General features: G+C 35.4%; 1 protein-coding gene across 5 annotated transcripts in view; it reads left to right on the plus strand.

Moving 5' to 3' along the window:
• The first annotated feature begins 399 nt into the window (after nt 1-399).
• LOC6555838 (protein unc-13 homolog A) overlaps nt 400-23962 on the plus strand; it is a 36858-nt gene continuing 13295 nt past the window's right edge. Inside the window, exons 1-10 of one of the 5 annotated variants that reach the window (XM_026983347.1) lie at nt 400-565; nt 1796-1930; nt 1985-2441; nt 2685-6874; nt 19799-19930; nt 20234-20242; nt 21942-22016; nt 22296-22515; nt 22574-22694; nt 22933-23039. In XM_026983347.1, coding sequence (XP_026839148.1) covers nt 1925-1930; nt 1985-2441; nt 2685-6874; nt 19799-19930; nt 20234-20242; nt 21942-22016; nt 22296-22515; nt 22574-22694; nt 22933-23039 — 5317 coding nt within the window. In that variant the 5' untranslated portion in view covers nt 400-565; nt 1796-1924. Of the gene's footprint in view, nt 566-611; nt 956-1795; nt 1931-1984; nt 6875-10292; nt 10461-10999; nt 11056-11108; nt 17069-19798; nt 19931-20233; nt 20243-21941; nt 22017-22295; nt 22516-22573; nt 22695-22932; nt 23040-23962 lie in introns of those variants that run through there. The other 4 variants (XM_026983346.1, XM_026983344.1, XM_026983343.1 and 1 more) reach the window with 4 other exon arrangements.

A 23962-nucleotide genomic window follows, 5' to 3' on the forward strand; every position in this document is an offset into this window, starting at 1 on the left:
TAATAATACTTTAGAACTTCATTGAAAGCTATAATGGACAATAACATTTCAAAGTGATACATAATCCGTCACATATTGTTTTAATTTTTATTAGTAAGTGAAATTAATAACACTTATGTTTCTTTTGTGGAGACATTTAATAAAATTTTCTAACGATTTATAAGTGACGAGTACAAAAATGTCGTTTTTATTGTAAGGGATTTTTCAATTGCTGTCAGCTGTTGTGCAATGCTACTAAGTTTTTGACGGCACAGTGTTGAATAACGCTATGGATAAATTAAAAGACTTGCCTTGAATAAACAATTATATAGTTAATACAAATTTATTCTGTCTCACACAGGCCTTGTCTGATGCTGTTGAGAAACTGTTTTCCCTATTACAGGAACGAAACATGGTGTGAAACGCTTCTTTCACTTAATACCATATACACATATTAGCAAATGGGGATGCAAGGTCTCGCAGAGGCCTTATCTAATGAATGGAAAACTGTTTTTCCAATTACAAGAACGAAACATGGAATAAAGAAGATTTGGTAGAGTCTCTAAAATCAAACCTCAAAACAAAAGTAAAAAACATATTTTTAAATATTTATTTTACAATAACATATATTCAAATATTTATCTGGTCAAATATATTTCATCAAAGGAAAGGGTTCCATTGTTCTGTTATCCTCTCTTTGATTTGCGCATGCTCAGTGATTTTTATGGAACTGGAATTATACAATACAAAATAACCATTTTCATTTACTGTGTACAAAATTAGATGCGTTTTAAATGATTCTTGGATGCAATCGGAGTACTTTAAAATATTGCTGTTATACATACGTAACGGAAATTTAGCTTTAATAAAATGTGACATTACAGTCGTGCTCCAATGCTATCTTAAATGGAAATCCTGGAAATAAACAAATCGCAATAAATTGATTACGCATCTATCAACTAGAACATTTTTGCTGGTAAAAAAGGATTACTTGGTTTTCAGCATAAAATTGTGCTCTTAAAAATATTTACAAATGGTGATTGGTCTAAAACAAATAAAACCCTCATATTTTTAATTGTGTATAAGAATACGCAATGTCGATAAAGGTGCGTTGAAATCTGTAATGTGCATACATAGATACGTATGGAATATTGTGCCAAGGTCTTTTAATAATATCAGTCAGCCTAAACATTACACATATGTGTATTTTCACAACATAGATATCCTTACCACATTGTTTATCCCTTGTGGTTTAACACGTCCGACTACAACTGCTAAATGTGGTATAACTTCAAAAAAACAGATAATTTTTTAATAATAATAATGAGAAAAAAACACGATTAATAGCAATTTGGGATTTTCTGTTTGGATGTATTAAGTTCACCTAACATCTATTGACAACATCTATTGTTTTAAGCAGAGCTGGAAAACTATCTATGTTTTGCATTTACATATGTAAGACAATGTTTTTTCTTAATCTCTTTTTAATGCACATATATGTATATTAAAAAGGTCTGTTGTGTTGTGTTAATGTAGTGATTTATTCAACACATACATAGTTTGTAGATCAATTCGCATTCACGGATGTCATCTAATTAAAAACAATTTGATATTTGATAACCTAGTGCAAGTATCCGGTTGTTTGGTATTGATTTCAATATGTAAGGAAGAAGCTTTTTGCAAATTAAAAAGATGCAAAGGCAATATAAAACGGGAAATTGAACCTTTTATTTGTATAATTTATTATTTTATTAATTAATTTTATTAATTATAATTATTATATATTATAAAATATAAATTTTTAATATATTTTAAGCTATTTTTGGCTGTTTGCTTATGATCGGCCGACGCTACAATGTCACAGCATTACTGCATGACTTTTAAGGAATATCACGTAGAAGATAAAGTTTGCAGATAACAGTGCGGGAAAATTACACCGTAAAACATGACCGTAGGTATTTGGTTCACAAAGAGTTGGTTATAATTAAAATGATTTACTTCGCAGCACTACGCAAGGCATGATTACTTTCATAACACCCAAAACGGTGCCTTATCCTCTGACACCGGCCGAATATCTTATAGTCGAATTTCTTACGAAACACAGACGAACAAAGAATATTTTAGCGAGCCATATGCTTTAAGCAATCAAGGACCAGAAGAATACAGTCGTGGGTACCACCTAAACAGTGATACAGTACCTACAACCATAGACAAAAGCAACAATAGTTATGACTACGACTACTTAGAATGTTATGGAGCTGATATCCAGTGTGATCCGGAAGAGGATTCTGTTGACAATTGGAACGAAAACACTTCGGTTGCTGCAGATCAATATGGATTTGAACATGAAAATCTAAAATGTACCTCATCGAAATTATTGCCTAAGCTGCCAAATAATAAAAATGTAAGCGGGTCATCAAACGCATGTGCCCCTCAGATGGAAACAAAGTTTAAAAAAGAAGGTACGTGCATAAAAAGAGACCACAGCTATGGTGTCTGCATGGCCAAGGCACACGACTTCGACGGTCGTCTTTCGCCTAGTAACTACCAGAATATCCTTGGCAATAATCTCAATGGATATGCTGGTTGTGTCTACTCTTCGACAGTCCTAGACAATGCTGTGTCAGCGGCACCATTGCGGGTTTTACCGCAATCAGCGCGGTCTAGCTTTTATTTAGGTCGAGATATAATTGGATTTAATACAGACGCGGCTCAGAGGGATGGATGCGGCTTCGGCATGGATCAAGCTGTTGCGATGGGCTCTGGATCTAGTACATATGAAGTTTATGAAAAAATTCCAAGGCCATACACATCCATGTTGCCGTTAGATTACAGTTATTACCAAGAATGTTGTAACAATACCGACAATCTATCAACATACAGCGACACACCGCCAAGCAATAATGCACAACTAAAGCGGCAAAATCAAAGGAAGATTTCGTTAATGATGGCGATGACTACAGCTTCTGTGATAGCATCTGGTGAGATTAGAGTCCCAGTTCACTCAAAGCAATCTAAGAAATCTACTGAAATTCAAACAGACTCTCTGATAGGAAGCACCATCAGTACCAATGCAGCTGCAAGAGACTTAAACAGATGTTTGGCGGCGGAACCTTGTGGTGTATTTGACTCTGGTAGCGTCACAAATTTCCCATCTACTGCTGTGACAACAATATCAAAGACTAGAAAATTACCAAAGGTTTTACCAACGCCACTGTACAAATCATCTCGTCATCCAATCACCATAGACACCGATGAATTAAATTCATCATTATATACTTCAGATCCTTTACCAGAGAAAAGTCATCGCCCAAAGCAGCTGCCCAAGCTGCCAAAACCATTATCCCAGACCAAAGATCATTCAAGCCTCGATTCGAATTGGACGACCTTACCTGTCCCAGATGCATTAACATTTGATTCGTTGGAACAGAAATCGCCCCCTTCTCCAACGACAACAACAACAATAACAAAGGAAAAAGAAACCATCTCATACCTGTCTAGAACAGCTTCAATTGGTGCCAGGCATAATAACCTTCTTTATTCCTATGATAGTAAAGAACCAAATAAAGCATTTTTGGACAAGTATGTCGAAGCAGAACCATCGCCATCATGGACCCCATCATCGCCAATACAATCAAAACAAAGTCTTAGTCCACCTGTGTCGCTTCCAAGCAATAGTTGTCATAAAGTTTCACTAACATGTCACTTACCTGAAATCGAGACAGCCCGATCTGATATAGAGTCAGCCGTAAATGACCTTGTCATCGAACCGATTCCAGAAAGTGAAAAATCAGCCGACCCATATAGCGGGCCCGATTCAGCCTTATTTAACATATCTGAGTATCTAAAGCCTTATACATTAGATATAATAAATTTTTCCGGAGAAAAAAAAAATCATATCACCAATGCTGCCAGTACGTCAACCGCAACTCTTCCTTACAACGATAATGGGGAGATCATAAGTAAATTGGCTAAAACGCCATTGACTAAAAAACCAGATGACGAATTTTCTTCATATTCTAACATGTGGACGAGTAGTTGCGTTAATTTTCAACCATTTGACGTTGAATCGAGTTTAAATATTTCAGTCAAAGCAAACGCTTGCATGTATCAGGCCGAATTATTAATGACACCATTAGAAGGTTCCACTCCTCCTTTAATTTGTTCTAATGTCACATCTGATAATTTAATTTCAAGCAAAAGTTCTCCTCCCGACAGTGCGTTCACAACAACTGTTTACGACAACAATTCTGAAACGGTACCAGCATCAACAAGCGAAAATGCTTCACCGTCGCCGTCAATCTTAAAGTCACCACCATCAATAGCTCCAATTCTTTCCTACGCGGATTACATGAAACAATTTCAGTTACCAGAATTGCCGCAACCAATTATGGATCTTTCAGAAAATGACCCTGCTACTCAAAGCGTTTCCATTAATGTTATCCCTAATAATCTTACTAACGCTGACAATTTAAATTCGTACAAACAGGTGGATGTAACAAGCAAAAGTAGTGTACCATTACCTTCTTATTCCAGTGAATCATTTGATCCAAGTAGTGTGCCTAGCCTTTCAATTAAGAATAAAGACAGTCCACCAAATGTTGAAACCGTAGATTCAGCACAAATTACAACCTTAGTAAGTTTAGCAGACCCATTGAATTGCTTAAAATTATTACCAGGGACGGAATTAATAGAGAGCAATGCTGTATCGTTTGATGATACCTTTTATGATAGTTTTAATGTTGACATAAAAGAGCTGACGGCATTTGTTGACCATGCTGCCCCCGCAGAAGATGGTAATTTCCCAAAAGATAAGACTTTAATTGAATTCAGTTTTGATAAGACCGTAGATACAATAGACATGAATCAGAATTTGAGCTCAGGACAATGCGGTTATTATAAGCCATCTCAGGCACACCAAAAATCAAGTGTAGTAGCATCTGCAGCAACTAGTGTTCTTGGCGGAATTTCAAAGGGCTTCAAGGAAGGACTGGACGGCGTTTTTAGTGGTGTCAGTTCAACAGTTGAAGTTACTCACACAAATACCAGTTCCAAAAGGGGTTTTAGCTTTAACTTGGCATCAAAGATTGTACCAAGTGTCGGTGGATTGCTTACTAGTTCAAGTTCTACCTCCATTAAACAAACAGGAACAGAAACGACTCCTAACATAATTATGATATCATCTGAAAATGTTTCTAGTGATTATATACCTACGCCATCTCCATCGTGCACTCCAAAAAATGGCGATGAAAATTTATACGCGGCTACAGTTCCCAACATGTCAAATTCTTATTATGATGATGTGGAAGAAATTAGTACGACCTTAGTAAGAAATGTTTGTGACAATTACGATAATATCTATGATGAGATGATTTTAACCGACGAAATGGTTAATGTTGGGGTGCTTAACAGTGAATCTGATTTTGGCTTAATAGATTCGTACCAGGTATCAGGCAGAGAACAGATCGACAGTGCTAACACGTATAATAATACCCAAAATGTACCAAAAGATGGCATAGAAGAAGCAAATATAAAAAGTAAACCAGTGCATTTTCATGATCCTACGACGAAGAAAGCAAGTACTACATCTGTTGGCATGTTCGGATCAATTTTAGGAAAAGCCGCTGCAGCAGTGCAATCAGCAACGCAAGCTGTCAATCAAGGTGCATCCTCTGTGGCATCAGCAGTCGTGGCACAAAAGCCAACAATCGTACCGACAACGAAAAAAGTACTTTTGTACGATGTGTCCTCACCTAATGAGATTAAACAAGGCTCAGGTTCAGTTGAATTCGATTCAATGAATATCGATTACAGATATCAATCGCCCAATGTAGAATCTCTGTCAAGCCATTACGGAAATACTGGCGATGATTATGATAATAGTAATATGAAAATGCATGAATTTAGTACATATGCAGATGATAGGGTATACGCCGATTACCATTCGAATGGCAATCAAAGCCAGTTTAAAGATGGCCCGGTGATACCTGGGCAAACGCAAGTAATTGGAACAAACATACTCCCGACTGTCCCGCTAACCGCCGGCAAAAAACTGCCTACCGTGAATGGTAAGTCGCCGTTGCTAATTAAGCAGACGCCTACTGAGGTATATGACGATGAATCAGAATTAGGTGAATTAGATGCCAGTTCATCAACAGGAAAAGTACCTAGTTATCGTATTTATAGTGAGCAGGAAGAAAAATACTACATGGATCTTCAGCAAACGACACCGTCGATTCAGCCAAACGGTTTTTATGAACAAGTCAATAATGGCTATGACTATCGAGAGGATTACTTTAACGAGGAGGATGAATATAAGTATCTCGAGCAGCAGAGGGAGCAAGAGCAGCAGAATCTGTCAAAAAACAAGAAATATCTAAAGCAGGCCAAAAGTATGCTATCAAACAGACAACCACCATCATTAGATTTCATTGACGTAGGACAAGACGATGACTTTATGTACGACAACTATCACAGCGAAGACGACAGCGGAAATTATATAGAGGGTAGCTCCAGTGGTAGCGTTGGTCCTATGGATGGGTCAAATACAAAGGTGGACTCGAACGGAGAGACTTCGTATGCTTCAATCACCAAGAAGAGTGACTTCATTACACTGACAAACAATTCCTTTCAAAAGCATGACACCGTTACTGGTGAATCGCGCTTTAGCACAGAAATAACGTGTCCAGACGTGGACGAAAAAGATGAAAACTTAAACGATAACCTTTCTGATCTTACTGACTTAAGTAAACGAATCTCGCAAAAAAAAAAACCGCTTTTGAGGGGAGAAACTGAAGAAGTCGTAGGTGGACACATGCAGGTGATACGTCAACCGGAAATCACAGCTCGGCAACGATGGCATTGGGCATACAACAAAATAATCATGCAGCTTAATGTAAGTGCGTTATATATATTTTTTAAATATTTTATAGCAAACCTAAATTACCCTAGTATAGACAATAAGTTGTAGTCGAGTGACTCGACTATTAAATACCAAACTAAACTAATGCACACGCAGCGTGTGCCTATAACTTTAAGTCCGATTATAGTTTTTATGGCTTGTAAATCCATATCGATAAGCTAAACATATACCACTTAAATTTAACATGTGCACCTGACCGATTTAACTCTATAGGCGCAATGGGTGTTCATGAAATTATTTTGACATATCGAATCAATCAAAACATTTTTCAAAAGTATATGTGTGACAGTTTAGATAGGTTTATAGAGTGGGTTTATAAAGGTTGCAACTTCTGGAAAAAACTTGAAAGTTTGTTGGCGTGGCAACAAGGCCAGCTCGACGCGGCTAGTGATGCTGATCTATAATATACGTATATATACGCTTTCTAATATCTATTAAATACTTTTTAACGAATCCTGTATGCCATATTACTCTAGGCGTAAAAAGATATTAAGATAAATCTCAAACATGTAGCCCTCATAGAATCCGAACAAATAATAAAAAAGGTCAAAACGTTTTTCAAAGCGTGACTGTGCCAGTTTTGTAAAGAAAAGTATGAGAAGAACTTTCAATTGACATATTTCAGCGGATTGTGAGCGTTGTGAGCGGACAAAATATGGAAAGTAGAGATAAAAGTAGATAAATTAATGAAAGTTTTATGGCGTTTTGGACGAAATAGCGGGAGTTGCAATATTTTAAAGCAGACTTGCATACATTAAGCATCTCAAGAATCTTCATGCTAAATCCCAACTATATAGCTTAATATAGTTTTCTAAATCTTTTTGATAAACAATATTATATACTTTATATCGTAATCTTTTCCTTCTAGCTGTTACATACTTTTCAACAAATGTAGTACACCTGTTCAACGTAATGTTTTTAAAGTTGATAACATTGTTTAAATATATTCTTACATTATCAATGTTACGTTGTCAGTAAAGCGGCTTTCTTAGAAGCAGCTCACTGACATCAAATAAGGGTTAATTACAAGGGTGTATAATGTATGTATACATGTTCCCATGACAGCAGACTTTTGAATGAGCCGACTTGCGTAATCAGCTATGGTTTGTTTTGAGGGCTAATCTTGTTTTAATACTTAAATGCGGGCAACCGAATAGTTGAAGGTGGAAACGTAAATGTTTTTGCCCGCATTGGTAGGAATATAAGGTAGCGTAATTACTCGGTAAATCTAGTATAATGTTTTCAAAAATGCCTAACGATCTCTCAGGATGGGTGGAATTCGGCATTTTGATTAAAGTCAATAGTCGAATTAATCTAATGAATTTTGTTCCCGCAAGATTATTTTAAAAACAAGCTCAGTATTCATAAAAAAAAATGTCCAGTACCAGGTATTCGGGTATTCGACTAATACTTTAAGTCTGCTTAAAATATGTATACCTATGCGACACCCTCGGCGAAGATATATTTCGCTTGTGTCGAGTGACTGGTTAACATCAAAAGTTTGATGCATTTTTTTTATGAACAGTTACACAGTAAAACGACATCTTTCGTGTCCGACATATGGAGTCTGGAATACCCACAGAAATTCGAAAAAAGAACTCAGTCCATGGCCGAACGTACCCGTAAACTAAGCATTTTTTTAAAGTACCAAACGAAGACTCCTCATGTAAGTCTGTACTGTAAAATACTTATTGCATTGGTTTTCTGTCGCCCGGACAAAACCATTTATCGCACAGTCGAGAAGAATTAAAAGTATGTTTATATTTAGGGCCTTAAACTCATAACGAATGTTAAGGTTCTAGTTTGCGAAACGGTTCGTCGGCTTGCTGACAAGATTTCATTCAAAACAAGAGAGAATGCTATAGTCGACTTCCTTGATTATCAGATACCCGTTACTCCACTGGTAGAAGTGCGAACAAGACAGTTTAACATTTTCTTGAATATCGGTAGAAATTGAAAAAAAAAAATTTTTAATTGGGCGTGACAGTTTTGAGTGGTTTGTGGGCGTAGGAGTGGGCGTGGCAAAAAGTTGTTTGGCAAATCTATACAAATTTAAAAGACATATATAAAAAAGTGAAAAATATCACTTTTTTCAAAAGTGTGGGCGTGACCGTTTTGGGCGATTTGTGGGAGTTGTAGTGGTCGTGACCAAAGGTTGTTGTGCAAATTTATAGAAATTTCAAAAAGAAGGAAGCGTTTCCGACCATATAAAGTATATATGTACATGTACGATGTATATGCTTGATTAGTATCAATAGCCGAGTTGAACTGGCCATGTCCGTCTCAATGTCTACAAACCAAAACTTCCACACCCAAACTTTTGAAAAAATTTTTAATTTACATATTTTTTTTTTTGGAATTTGCTGCGATATATCAGAAAATTATAAAATTTCTCGTTCGCACTTCCACTAGCTGAGTATCGGTTATCTGATAGTCGGCGAACTCGACTATGGCATTCTCTCTTGTTAGCATTAGAGAGAAGCAAAGTTTGGCGAAAAATTGGAGAAGTCTGCAGCAAAGGAATTTGTAAGAAAAGTCTGAACTTTGAACAAATGAGGATTACATTTGAAAAAAACGAAGCAAAAGATACATATATTCAAAACGAGTGTTTTGGGAAACTTTTTTCTCGGCTTGTTAAAGATACGTCATTTTGCAACAAACCGTTATTATTATTATAACATTTACTTATTCGGCAGTACATTTTATATAGTGCACTATAAGGTAATTTTTCGTCAAAAAAGTTAATACCTTGACGTTAATAGAAACAGACAGACGGAAAACCCTACTTTGCCTCGATTAAAAATTCTTATAAAAATATTCTTTTTTGTCCGTTTTCTTTCGTTTTGCTTGCGTTCGATTTGATTGGTAAGCTGTGCCAATATATAGGAACATTCACCCAAAAGTTGTAAGAAATTATTGTTTCGACCGCAAGGTGGAACAGTTCTTCACATTCCATTTATCTGAGTAACGCGCATGTGATAGTCTAAATACTCCACTAGAGCTTTTCTTCTTATCCTAATTTATTTTCTTCTTTACGTGGTAGTTCTTTTGGATGTAAGGCCATTTTGGTACAACGCAATGCATTGGCCCTTTCAATGGAATCAAAATTAATTAGGGATCTTAAGATTTTATCTTTATCAGAAATGTTTAGGAAACTCTTGACAAAATAGTTCGGATTTCCAATCACTTCTGTAAACGATTAATTTAAAAATTTGTGCGCAGTGTATGAAAATGTAATTTCATGTGACATTCTACAAAATATTTAGTTCAGTTCTGTACAAGAACTTTAAGAGCGTTTGACAGAGAATGGTTCGGTTCAGACATGCGCAATAGGTAAAAAACTATTCTCTCTCTTTCCTTACCCACACTTGACTTTTTTCTGTATACATAAGCTTTGCAATGGTGTACTAAAAACTAAAGTTCTAAGTGTGTAACTGTCATCCGCACAAAAGCTTATTGCTGATAGCTTCATTAAAACGGAGCTAGGCGCAACAAAGAATTTACTAAATTGTTGTGTGCATTTCAACGCTTTTTAATTCTCAGCAGAGCACATTTAATTGTTCGTAGTAAATAGTTTTTGTTAAGAAAGGCAGATAAAATAGTTTAAGAAAAATATCTTTTTCATTTAAAAGAAAATTGCGAATACATACTTTTGTGCAAAGAAAGACTATAAAACAGTTTTGTTTTTATAAAAATTAAAACAATTTGGAAGCTGGAACTGCCCTTTAGAGCAATACCTGAATAATTAATAAACGAATTCCATTCAAGATCCACTTAATGTATTAATATTTTAATATATACAAGCATAATTGAAAACCGAATAAATTCGGCGACACCTTTGGTGCTATTTTATTTATTGTAGAAATTCATATTTGGAGTACATTTCATGTAATTACAGAGAAAGGATTGATTTGTTAAAATTACATATATTTAGATTTAATTTTTAAATACTTTTAGTGTCTTCATAAGTGAAATTCGTTCATAAGTCAAATTCGTTCATAGTGAATACGTTTTGAAATACACATACATATTAGAAGAACCTACTTTTAATATGTATGTGTATTAGCTTTTTTCACTTAACACTAAACGCTTTCTTAGGTACATATGTATATAAAAATTCAGTATTTCAGACGAAATTGACTATTGGAGTAAACGTATGTATTTCACATAGATCATAAAAATCGATTTTAAAAACAAAATTATTTAGGTAAAAACAAAAGCAAGCTATAGATTTGGAAATCAGCACTTAATAACGGTATGATGAACACATCTCAGCTGCAGGCGACCGGAGATCCGGAAAAAAAAAGTCAGTTATTTAAAAAGGACCTCAAAATGAACACCCAGGAAAAGCTTATCTTTGCAGAAAATGCTCTCAAAAGCCAGATTGAAATAAAGGAGCAGTTACGACTTCAGCAACAATCAACAATGTATGCGTCGTCACTATTAAGTACTTCTGCTGGTGGATCAGTAAGAGAACCGCTCTTAAACCAGCGGCATCTTAATTCTGTCCAATACAACAAGAAATTCGACCGTGCCCATACGCAAATACCGCAAAGACAACCAACGATGAGTAATTCGCCCGTCGGATTAGATTCAACCTATTTGAGTTATCCAAGCACAAATACTCATGGAAGTATGATATCGATTAAAAGTGAACAGCAGTTGTGCCAGATCTACAATTCGCAGCAACACTCTGACTACATTATATCCGATTATATGGATAAAATTGCAACAAGGATTAGTTTACTCGAGACGGAGCTAAAGTTTGCTTGGCGTGCATTGGACTTGCTGTCTACGGAGTACGGAAAGATTTGGATTCGTTTGGAGAAGCTTGAAAACATATCAATAGAACAGCAGTCTGTCGTCGGTAATCTTATGGATCTTATCGGAGCATCAAAACAAGAACTACATGAAGTCGACATGGAAAGAATGGAAGTACCTTTATATCAGGAGGAAGATCAATTGCTACCGTTGGTAATGGAGGACACATTGGATATAAATATCAAACCATCTGATCATGACTATGATAAGAATCTTACTTTTGAAAATCATAACACCTTTGTAACAGAACTTACGCATGGTACTGAATCTGATGAGTTTATCAATTCTGCTTGCGCAATAGATTCCAATCCAAATTTTGAAAACGTTACATTGAATGACAAAAGCTTAGAAATTGGGATAATTAAATTTGATTTTGACAAAGGATACGAGCGAAATCAGAAAGGTATTCAATCGGATTTTGAAGCTTCACACAAGAAATCAAGGATTCAACTTTACTCAGATTCTGACCTTATGTTATATGAGAGGCAGCAGTTTTTAGCTAATAGCGCCCGTGCCGAATTAATGAAGGAATTTTTAAATGGACGTCGCGTTTTAAATGAGATTTCGGCATCCTCAGGTGCATTGTCCAAAATTTCTAAAAAGGGTACAGATCCTGTACAGCCAAGCGAACCACTTATAAGTGACCAGTCGCAATTCGAGATAGATGACAAATACGTGAGACAGACAAGCAATGAACTTGACAGCCTTATTGGTGATAAGTTTTTTCGTTTAGCAGCCTCTAAGACAGGCGAGGGTGATACACAGGTACTACCCATTGAAGACACTGGAGGAACAGAAAGTCCAGCTAATATGAATGAAGTAGACGAATCTTTCTATAAAAAACTAAACGAGGCTTATCGTGACAATGAATTGAGCTCTGAGATATTTAAGGTAGATGCATTGCTACATCAGTCTGGGGCCACACATGACCAAATCGCATCTATCCGTAATAACTCAGCTTCTTCCCATGTTTTAAACAATCAGGGGGTGAAGGATATTACAGATATACAATCTTTGCAGACTGAAAAAACCAGTCTCGTAACGCAGGCAAACCAAAATTCGAACAAAGAATCAAGAAAGCATAGAAAAAAAAAACATCATACAAACGAAATGGATATGATTAATAAACTAAAGTGTATCCTTGCACAAGCGCAGTCAACACAGATTAATAAAGAAGACTCTGAAGAATTGGATTCAAAACTTTCAGGTCCGGTTGGTAAACTAACTGGAACGGAAGGTACAACTTTGCAAAATGAATCAGACAAACATAGTAGTACCAGATATTTAAGAGATGATATACGGAAAATTTTAAACAACGTAATACAGACTTTATTGGAGGAAATAAATAAAATTACAGGCTTACAATCATTGAGTGCATCACAAATTAATCAGTTACGAAATGCTGTCTGGTCAGAAGAAAAGTTTTTTCAAAAAATCAGCCAAGTCGATAAAAAATTAACCCTGCTCTTACTTAATCCGTTAACAGTAACAGAAGAACTGCAAAGGCTTAGCATTTCAAACACAAATGAAAAGTTTGTGCTGGTTATGAAAAAGTTAAAAAAAAATATAGATACACTAAAAAAGTTAGTTGGCAGCTCATTGGATGATTTTAAAATTGATAATTCACATGCAAATACGACCACATCTCAAAGCCTTAATTCATCCCTTAATTCTAATGTTACTAGTTTTAGTGCACATTTATTAAGAAATAACTCCAATCTGGATGAACAGTTGAAAATTCTTGAAACTCAAGAGATTGAAATCCATCGGAAAAATAAAATAGACCAAATTGTAAGCGGACTTTCCGAAGAAGCCGATACCTTAAACCCAAATATTGAATATAAGAACTATAATAGTTGTACCAACTCAACTGATAATATTTTAAGCTTTTCAAAAAATATTTACAATGAAGATGAATACATAAAGTCTTTGAAAAAGAGTCTAGAACGCCACAATAGCATGATTTTTTTACTTCATTTGCAAAATCCTGAAAAACACAAAGTGTTGGCTGATATAAATGATGCACTAATAGATTCAAACAGAGCCAGTCTCAGTCCTCCACCACCAGCTCCAACCGATACAATTAACTTAAATGAGGCCATTAATCAAATTTCATATCAACAACGAAATGCAAAATCAGACTCGGGACTATCGTCGATGAGTGGTTGGTCACCCAATTCCCAAGTGTCGGTAGGAATTCAAAACTACGATTTTGTCTGTAATAATATTTTGGAAAATTGTAGCGAAGGATTGCAATCATACCATTCATTGCATTTATCTGAAAATTCAAACATTCACAGTTTACCAGTCAGTTATGAACGAGCTCAAACTAATAATCAAAATGAGCTTGTAATATTAGAAGAAAATCTAAACTATATTTATGAGCTTTCTAAAAATTTACCTATTTGTTCTGCCTATGAAAATAAGTCTATTTTCGATATGAATTGCGACTCAAATGAAATAAGAAAATTTTCCACTGTTGATGAAATGCTGGAATGGGACCAGCTCAATGAACCGGATAAACAAAACTTTTCTGTGAAACGGATAAACTCCAACCTTATGCCAGATCTCCTGACTGCGCAAATACAAAATTCCGTATCAAAGCACAATAAAAACACATATTCGAGCATTGAATATGCTGGACAAAAAGAAAATGGAAGCCTGACAAGACGTAGCATCATAGAACCAAGTATTTATAACGGAGAATCGCTAAATCAATCCTGCAGACCTTGTTTGACAGATAGACTAGTATTTTATCCCTCATCAAACTCTATTACTGATCACAATAGCAGCCATAATTTGAATTATTTGGGAAAACAGGATAAAACACGGATTAGGGAATGCGGATCTACACCTTCGAATCAAGATCCAACGAACTATCTTGATTATACTCCTGGTAGTTATTCTAAAGGGAAGCCGGAGGTTCTTACTGCCGCAACGAATTACAGTCAACTGGAATTCAAGGTCGAATCGGAGTCACTGTTAAATTCTCCCAATATTTCTAGCTATTGTAAACAAAAAAGGATTGTTCAGGGAACATCTCCTGCAAAGCCTTCAAAGGTATGGAACAGGCTAAATACCATATTAACACATAATCTAAAGCTTAAGCGTGCATTAAAATTTAATAGATCACAGTCTTTACCCGGTGATATGCAAAGTCAAGACGTCCAGAGACAGCCTCGTGGCCAGGCCGGTTCGTGTCCGTTTATTTCCCACAAGCGTTCCAATCTAGGCGGAAGCCAGGTTCAGTTATCGAAAAGAATTCAAAAGCTTCCAATGCGATTTATACGACAAGCGACAGGAGCCACATTCGTGCGGCACTTGTCAAGCCCGGACTCCGCTGTTTCATTAGATTCCGCTGCCGATGAACGCTTCTCAAGCGAAAGAAGTTTACAAAAAAAATCACTTTCGTCCAAGATGAATAGTTTAATGCAAAAGGCAAAGAAGTACAAACGGCACAACATTGTCCTGCGCCGCGGCTGTAACATGTCGGATTCTGAATTAGAGACGACGGACTTTGTTTCATCGGATAACGATAAAAGTTTGATATCGGAAAGTGAAATTTTATTGAATCAATCGGTCGACGTAGAAGACGAACGAGAAGAAAATTTTTATGATAAAAATGGGTGCGACTTTGACTATAAAAGTGAATTAGGTGGTTCAATTGAGAAGTTAAATGGCAACCCACCAAATAATCTATTTGCTATTGTAGGTGACCTAAAAAAGATTCAAAGCCCCATACCACTGGCTGTCTCAACAGAAATTCCTCTTTTTGAGCATGAAAATAGTAATGAATCCGAAAATCACAAAAATTCACCCATTGAAATGCCGAAGATTCTCTTAGAAACGCCATTACAGTCATGTCATCAAGAATTAAACTCAGCACATTCTGACGACGAAGTCGTTAAGAACTTGCTGGGAAACTCGGTCGAAAATAATGTAAATGCCCCCACCCTTAATATACTTAATACGATCGACCCAATGATGACTACATTTCTTACAACAACAATGACAGCTACAACGACAAACAGCAGCCGTAATCTCAATGGCACTAGCGCTTTATGGGTCACGCAGCAGTGCTTAGACCTTCCAAACATTTCCGGGTGTGGGTCCCGAGAAGATGACGACAATCGCAGTCAGTATTCTGCTCGCACTCTTTCTTCTTCTCGTCGACAAAGCACTGAAGATAGCATAGATACAGACGACGAATACTTTTATTATGAACTTCGCCAGTTAGAGGAGCAGGAAAAGCAACGGGCGCAAACTTCTGCAATTGCATCTTCCGAAAGACAAGATGACAATGGAGTATTGTTTTCACAAATTGGACAACTTCTCCAAAACGATGTTAACGGAGAAGTCTGTTTTAACCCTTCTGATGTCTGTAAGGATGAAGAAGACGCTATTATTTATTCTCCAAGTGAAAGTGTAAAGTTACGGATGTCTGAAGTATTTAATGAACTGAAAAGCGTGGTTAGTTTAGTCCCAGGTGTATATGATGACAGTGAGGTATTCGCAGTGTCTGTCGCGACTATTGAAGGAAATTCTATTGTAAAACCAACATGTGAAAAACTTGCGACAGTCTCCGACATGCACAGTGCTTGGCAGGATGTTAATGGGGATTTACAAATTACAGCATCAGAAATCGATTTTAATGACGACCTTATTGCAAATAAGGGCAGGGAAACTCTAATTTATTTAAATAACAAACAACGAAAATTGAGACGGTTAAAGAAAAAAACACGTGATCGTAAAATAAATATATCTAACAATGCAGCCAGTTCCAGTTCCTCTTGCCAATCTGAAAATGATTGTGAGCAGCATGAACGTAATACTCCCCTTGGTAAATATACCCAAAAATCGGATGCAGAAAAAGCTGAGAATGATATATCAAATAAATCGGACGCATCTAGCGAAACATCAGGACCAGATACGCCAGCAGAGCTGAGCGATGTTGAGATAAGCGAAACTGAAAACGGTGTGAGGACTGACGGCCAGAATATAGATAACATGCATGAAAACTCAGCAGCCCTTTTAAAGGTGAATCGGAAGACCCTATGCAATGACCACGATTTAAAAAACCAGTCTTTGGAAACATATCAGTATAATACGCAAATATTAAAGAATATTACAAGTAAATCACTTCCAACGCAGAACCAAATTGACTCAAAAAAGTTAAATAGTCAAGAATCAGATGCTGATGGATCCCAGGCTATAGGCAATGAAATCGCGGCAGGTCTTAGCAGTAGCAAGTGGAAATTGCTAAAAACTTTGAAGGAACGCAAGATCGAGGAAAAAAATAATCAAGATAAAATTAAAGAAGATGAAATGACAAAGGACAGGGACAAGGTAATTATAAAGAGTTTCAATTTATTTTAGGAATACTTTAAAATGTTGTTTTTCTATCATTAAATCAATTGAAAATTTTGGTAACAACCAAGGTTGTGAACTAGTGCCTAATTATTTTAAAGCCATTCCAAATTTTGGAATGCAAAACGCAAAACGCACTAAAACGCAAAAACTGTTTTTCGTTGGGACTCATTTAGTTAATATGAGTCAATTTAGTAAAGTATGCAAAAAGTTGCGGACAAAAGTCGATTGTCGTGCAATATCTGAAATATCTAGTAGGCATCGACAAAAAAAGCTCAAAGAAACTGTTCGGTCACCAGAGCTATGCAAAACATATTTAAAAAGAAGAATACGAAATGAATATATCTGTGACAAACCGATGATTTTATACCATATAAAGTATATACATATATTTTCCTGCCGAGTCGATCTGGCCATGTCCGTCTGTTCATCAGACTGTTGTCCGTCCTTGTTTACAGTATGGGTTCACAGCCCTGGTAAAAAAAAGATTGCTTCTTACATAGGATAGAGTTGAAAACTTTATTTTAATGATCACACACTGTAATAAAAAAATGACCAATAATATTAGTTGATTACGATGCATATATTGCGAAACTGGTCACACAAACATTTGTTAGTTTTGACCGCCAATGATAGGCAAACGGACTTATGCTCAGTATTTATATAAAACCGATACGACGTTGGCTATAGTTTCCTTATTTCCTAAAAATCGTGAAACGAACCTAGGGCATTTATATACACCCAAAAAATTCATGCACTTATTTGATTCGTATCAGCAAATGCCTGAAAAAATCCCTATTTGACTCCAAACTTTGGCAGCTCTGCTTATATAGAATAAATAATCGTAATGTCTAGTTTGAGACCACAAGAAATGTGTCAAAAAAAACCTTCATTTAAAAAAAACGCCACAACATATTCGGTTTACATTCTTTAAACGTAAAAAATACGAAGTACTGCCAAAGAAATATAAAATTTTTTGTAGGTATTGAGCTATTGAGCATTAAAAATGATAACAATTAACAACGTGTCTAATTTGTGTTCCCCTGGCGTGGGCGGCGTTGCCACCTACATTATACAGGGCCACCAGAGCTGCGATGTAAGAAACTTTAGTCTACCCGCTCTTCTATCGGCACAAAAAAGGTCAAAAAAGCTAAAATTTATACGCTTATAACTTTAGAACGGGCGTTAGAGTGGGTGTGGCAACATTTGGAAACAAACTTAAGGTGCGTTCGTCTAAAGTCTCTAAAATCTGCATGTTTAGTCTCAACTTTCTCAAAATATTAGAAACGAAATCAGTTACATTGTTTTTGATCTTGTTGAGTATTAATAAGTTTTTTTAATAAAATCTAACTGCAAATCAATGTATATATGCTATGCCGAAACAAACATATACTATGCTATATTAACTACCGTTACTCGTAGAGTAAAAGGTAAACTATATTCGTTGAAACGTATGTAACTGGCAGATGAAATGTTGTCACGCCCACTTTAACCCCCACAAAACTCGCCCGTACACTTTTGAAAAATGTGATATTCTTTAATTTTTTTATATCTTGTAAATTTTCATAGATTTGCCAAACAACTTTTTGCCACGCCCACTCCAACGCCCACAAACTGCGCAAAACTGTTACCCTCACACTATTGAAAAGTTTTTTGATATTTTCTTATATATCCTGTAAATTTCTATAGATTTGCCGAAAAACGTTTTGCCACGCCCACAAAGCACCCAAAACTTTCAATACGCCAAAACTCTATACTCCATACTTTTAAAAAATTTGTTATTTTTCTTTTATTATTTTTTCCCCAATTTCTACCGATATTCCAGAAAATTTTGAAATTTCTGGTTTGCACTTCCACTAGCTGAGTCGGGGAAACCGACTATAGCATTCTATCTGGTTTTATTATTAGTTTGCCAATTCCTATCAATATGGGAAAATATTTTTACCAGGCCCACAAAACAAACAAATCTGTCACGCATATACTTTTGAATAATGTTTGAACAAATTTTTTTTTAATATATAACGGTCGGAAATCACTAGGTGAGTGACGGGTACCTGATGCCGAGGAACTCGACTATATCGATCTTACTTGTTATACCCTTTGAAAGAGTCCGTCTGTCCTTCTGGTCGTAATTCTGTTTCTCCGCAAACTAGTCTCTCAATTTAAAAGCTATTTGCATAAAACTTTCCCAAAAGTTTTTTATTGCAGGTAGAATTTAGTTCGGAACGGGACTAGAACGAGAATTCGCAAAAATTTGTCACTCCTGAAATTTTTAAAAAAAGTTTGGGGTTTCTTATTTTACTTCACAATTTCTATCGACATTCCAAAAGTCCTTCTACTAGGCGAGTGACGGGTATCTGATAGCCGAGGAACTATAACGATAGCAACTTTCTTGTTACACCCTTACAAATGGTTCCTCTGTATTGTAAACACCAGTTTTTTGGCAACGAGGTTTAAAAACACGATAGACATCGAACGACTTTATCGTAATGAATCGGAAAAGGAATTGAAAATATTATACAAAAAATCATTATTTCCTCGGTCTACTCCGTTCATAATGTATAAGCGTAATATAACTTTATCTCAAAGGGCTGTCAATCGCTTTCCATTCTTTTGTATCAAACTTTTTACATTTTAATGTTGTGGTATTTAATTACTATACTACCTTTCGAATATTGAACCTTCTGTAACATATAATTCCTCTTTCAGAATGGAGGTGGTACTGGAGAAGCGGGATTACGTACGAATGGTCATCCCGGTGACAATCCATTTTATAGCAATATTGACAGTATGCCGGACATAAGGCCTCGTAGAAAATCCATACCTCTTGTGTCTGAACTGGTAAGTTCTTCAATAATTTTTCACATTATGGTTTACTTTATGCAACGTTTTAAACAGTTAACGCATAAAATAGGTATTACTAAGACAGTCGCAGATCCAGCAGTAAGTTTAGCGGATTTGCAGACCAATAGTTTCTTTACCATTTGTTTTCCAAGTTTCGTGAATCAGCCGTTGATTTGAAATAATTGATGGCTCCCTTAAGTTAAAGGACAATAAATTAATCTTATAATCTATGACTCTGCTTACTCTACCATACCTTTTTTAAAATATCGTTTCTTACGTCGATGATTTGATGGACGACAGGTTCTCAAGGTATAGACTGAAGATTTTCAATTTAACAAAAAATATTACAAAATGTTAACTAGTAATTTTTATACTACAAATATTTTCTTTTTAAAATTCACTGAAATATGCAAAATGTTATTGTTGTTTTATTTTAAATGTAGCTTAGCACCGTAGACTCCATAGAACACAAGTTTAAGAATTAGCTACCAATATCAGTGTAGAATACAGTAGAATAAAATGTGGAACGCAATCCTTACCATTGTAAGGAGCATACAAGTACATAGTTGAAAATTACCTTTAACAATGTAAGTTGAATACAGTCCTTAAGCAATGTTGAGCATAGAAAGCTTTTGACCAGGATCAGTAGACGAGTTGATCTGGCCATGTAAGTCTGTCTTTTCGTCCGTATGAACGTCCACCACCATCTTGAAAATTATAAAAGCTAGAGGGTTTCTATTAAGCATGCATAATCTAATTATGCCTGAGCTGTGCAAATTTCTTTCAGAGGATTGTCAAAACTACAAGCCGAGCATAATAGTCACGTGCACACTTGTACGAATTAATTCAATTTTTTTAAATCACTAGGATTTTAGCTTACCTTATTGACCTACCCTGAAGCACTAAAGAAATACAGATTAACGCCAAATATAAATACGAATTACATCTATTATACATCATAAAAATTAAAAAACAACGACTAAATAACGTTTTATAATATACAATTTTTTTGTAGTTAATATATAATGCATGCGCTTTCATATTAAGTCTCTGAGCTTTTTTTAAACTTCAAAATAACAAACAGAACAAATAGAAAGAAAACTGTTTTTATATGAAATAATAAAACAAAATTATGTTTAGTTTGTATTCGGAAAAAAAAAACAAAATATAGCAATGTTTTTTGTCTCGTTCATTTATTTTATCACAACTTTTCGAAGCAGATATTTTATACTACTGGTCTGGGACAGCGTAGAAAATAATATAGGATTAGTGACATTCTTTTTCGAGCAGAAGTTAGCAAACTGAATATATATTTATTTATATACAATTCCTTAATTAATTAGAAAGAAATTTCGTAGTACCTATGAATGTAATTCACGAATTTGTGCATTTATAAATCGAATACCTTAAGATTAAATACATACGTAATTAAATACATACGTAATTAATGCCGTGAGTAATTGATAATTTTTGATTCTTTTGATCAACGGCTATCAGGCGAATTATCTATATGCGCCCGCAAAAATGGATCAATGTAATCTGCTAAGTTTGCATGAAAGTTACGAGACTACGGTTGGTAGATAAAATACGTACACGTATGCAACGTATTTCTATTATACGGCATAGAAACCCCCTTAAGAAATACGAAAATATTTATATCGAATAGATGTGATTCGAAATATTACAGTCGTTTCTAGTTATTAAGAAGTATACCAATGGTACATAAAGATCCGTGCACTTTTAGTTGTATTTATCTTAAAATTGTCATTATTGTATGGACTTTTATTTGTGTTTGCATTCTGCCTGTATCGCTTTTTCTTATTATTATTGAAGCTGGAAGCGTAACGAAATTTACTAAAGTATCTTCAGTAGAGTTGCGAAGAAGAACCTTAATTTGCCTATTAGTTTGATGCCAAGTTTGAAAAGAGGGGTTTTAATATAAAAAAGATTTATATTAAATACTTAAATGGAACTCATTGAACTCTAATTCCTCGTTACGTCTCTTTAGACGATGGCCGCTACAAAACGAAATGCTGGACTCACATCTGCTGTTCCGCGTGCTACGCTTAATGACGAAGATCTGGTAAGGCCATTTGCTTATTTTTTAAAATGTATTTTTTTTACAAAACTACGACTTAAATGAACTTAATAAAATACAAGAAGTACCATTTTAACTAGTGAGCTAGAGAGAAAAATAAAATTACCACGGAGCCAGTTACATATAAATTCAGTTATCAAATATTAGCGGTTTTTTTTTGGCTTGAACAAAATGAGATCTAGGGGAATAAGTAACAAGTTTTGGTAAAAAAAACTTCCTTAAAAATTGTTCTGTAATCCATTGGTATCTGTTTTCAATCTATAGAAAATGCACGTGTACAAAAAAGCGCTACAAGCCCTGATCTACCCTATATCTTCCACAACGCCACACAATTTTTTGTTATGGACTGCCACGTCTCCAACGTATTGCTACGAGTGTGAGGGTCTTTTGTGGGGAATAGCACGACAAGGGGTACGATGCACTGAGTGTGGTGTAAAGTGTCATGAAAAATGTAAGGACCTGCTGAATGCGGACTGCCTGCAGCGTAAGTACTTTTACATGTGTACTTTTACGAATTTATAAGTTTTATCATATTATCAAAGGTGCTGCCGAAAAAAGCTCAAAGCACGGCGCGGAAGACAAGGCTAACTCGATTATTACAGCGATGAAAGATCGAATGAAGCAACGAGAACGAGAGAAGCCGGAAATTTTCGAGTTAATTAGGTAACATTCAATTCCATATAACGAGTTGACTAGTGCGTATAATCACAGCGATAAAGTCGTTATTTTTTTTTTAATTTAAAAACTTTGAGTGGGGTAACAATTTAATCTAAACGAAATTATATTTGATGTTATGCAAACTCCTAATCTTACATATTAAAATAAGTCAGCTAGTTTGGTAAGCGGCCAGAACCATTAACCACAAAAGAAAGTTAACTTTGAAATGGCATTCATTCACTAGAGCCGTATTCAGCGTTGAGGAGAAGAGTCATACCGGTCATATGAAGGCTGTGAAGCAAAGCGTCCTGGATGGCACTAGCAAGTGGTCGGCCAAAATAGCAATCACAGGTTTGAAATTTTCCTCTAATCGTCGTAGTATTCTGTTGTCGGTTTAATTTAAGTTGGATGTATGTGAATGTATTTGCATTTCGCAATTGAATGACACGCTGTGTTTATTATTATTATATTGGTATGTATATGAAAAAAACAACATTGATTTTCAATAATGAATGTATGATTATATGTAACTGTAATTAATCTTTGTATTCTTAAAGTGTATGATATGCATGTACGCATTACATACATGTATATTTGGGGAATCCACATATATATAATAAGGTGCGAGTTTATTTCTATTAAACAATTTTTCAATTTTATTTATTATGCAGCATTTAAGAAGCTTATGTAGAAAGAAACAAACGCTTGTAATTTGATACTGAATGGCGCCAGTATTAAATAAGACTCGCGCCCGAATTTTATGTATGCGCTTCGTGCTAACATGTAAGATTCAAAGTGTTTCACAGCTCTTGCAAAGGTAAACCACATGAATAGGGTTAAGAACAAATTAATTGAACAGCCCCCTTTAGTGTTACGATATAATAAGGTAGGCTTCTAGTGATATCGAAATAATATAGGTAAAGGGCCTAGCCAATACAATTACATACTTTTAGTATTTTGATAATTAATAATTTTTCATTGAACGTCAAAAGAAAGCGAATATCATAAATGTATGAAACTAATTTAATTTAAGGATGACATTCGGTGTGGATCCCGATACACATATAGATTCATTAGAGCAGGCTGAACACGCAACTGTTGAGGGAACATCTAAGTGGTCATGCAAACTAACAATTACAGGTACACAAACAAAGCCATATGATATTGCTTTAACTCTTTTTTATGTTGTTTTATAATTTGATCCTTTCCTAGCATCCTAAATTTTTTTCCACTACAATTTTCCACTTTCCAATTTTCCACTACAAACTGGATTT

The sequence above is a fragment of the Drosophila erecta genome, unplaced genomic scaffold (genome assembly GCF_003286155.1).
Source record: "Drosophila erecta strain 14021-0224.00,06,07 unplaced genomic scaffold, DereRS2 tig00000294-arrow-arrow-pilon, whole genome shotgun sequence".
Lineage (NCBI taxonomy): Eukaryota > Metazoa > Arthropoda > Insecta > Diptera > Drosophilidae > Drosophila > Drosophila erecta.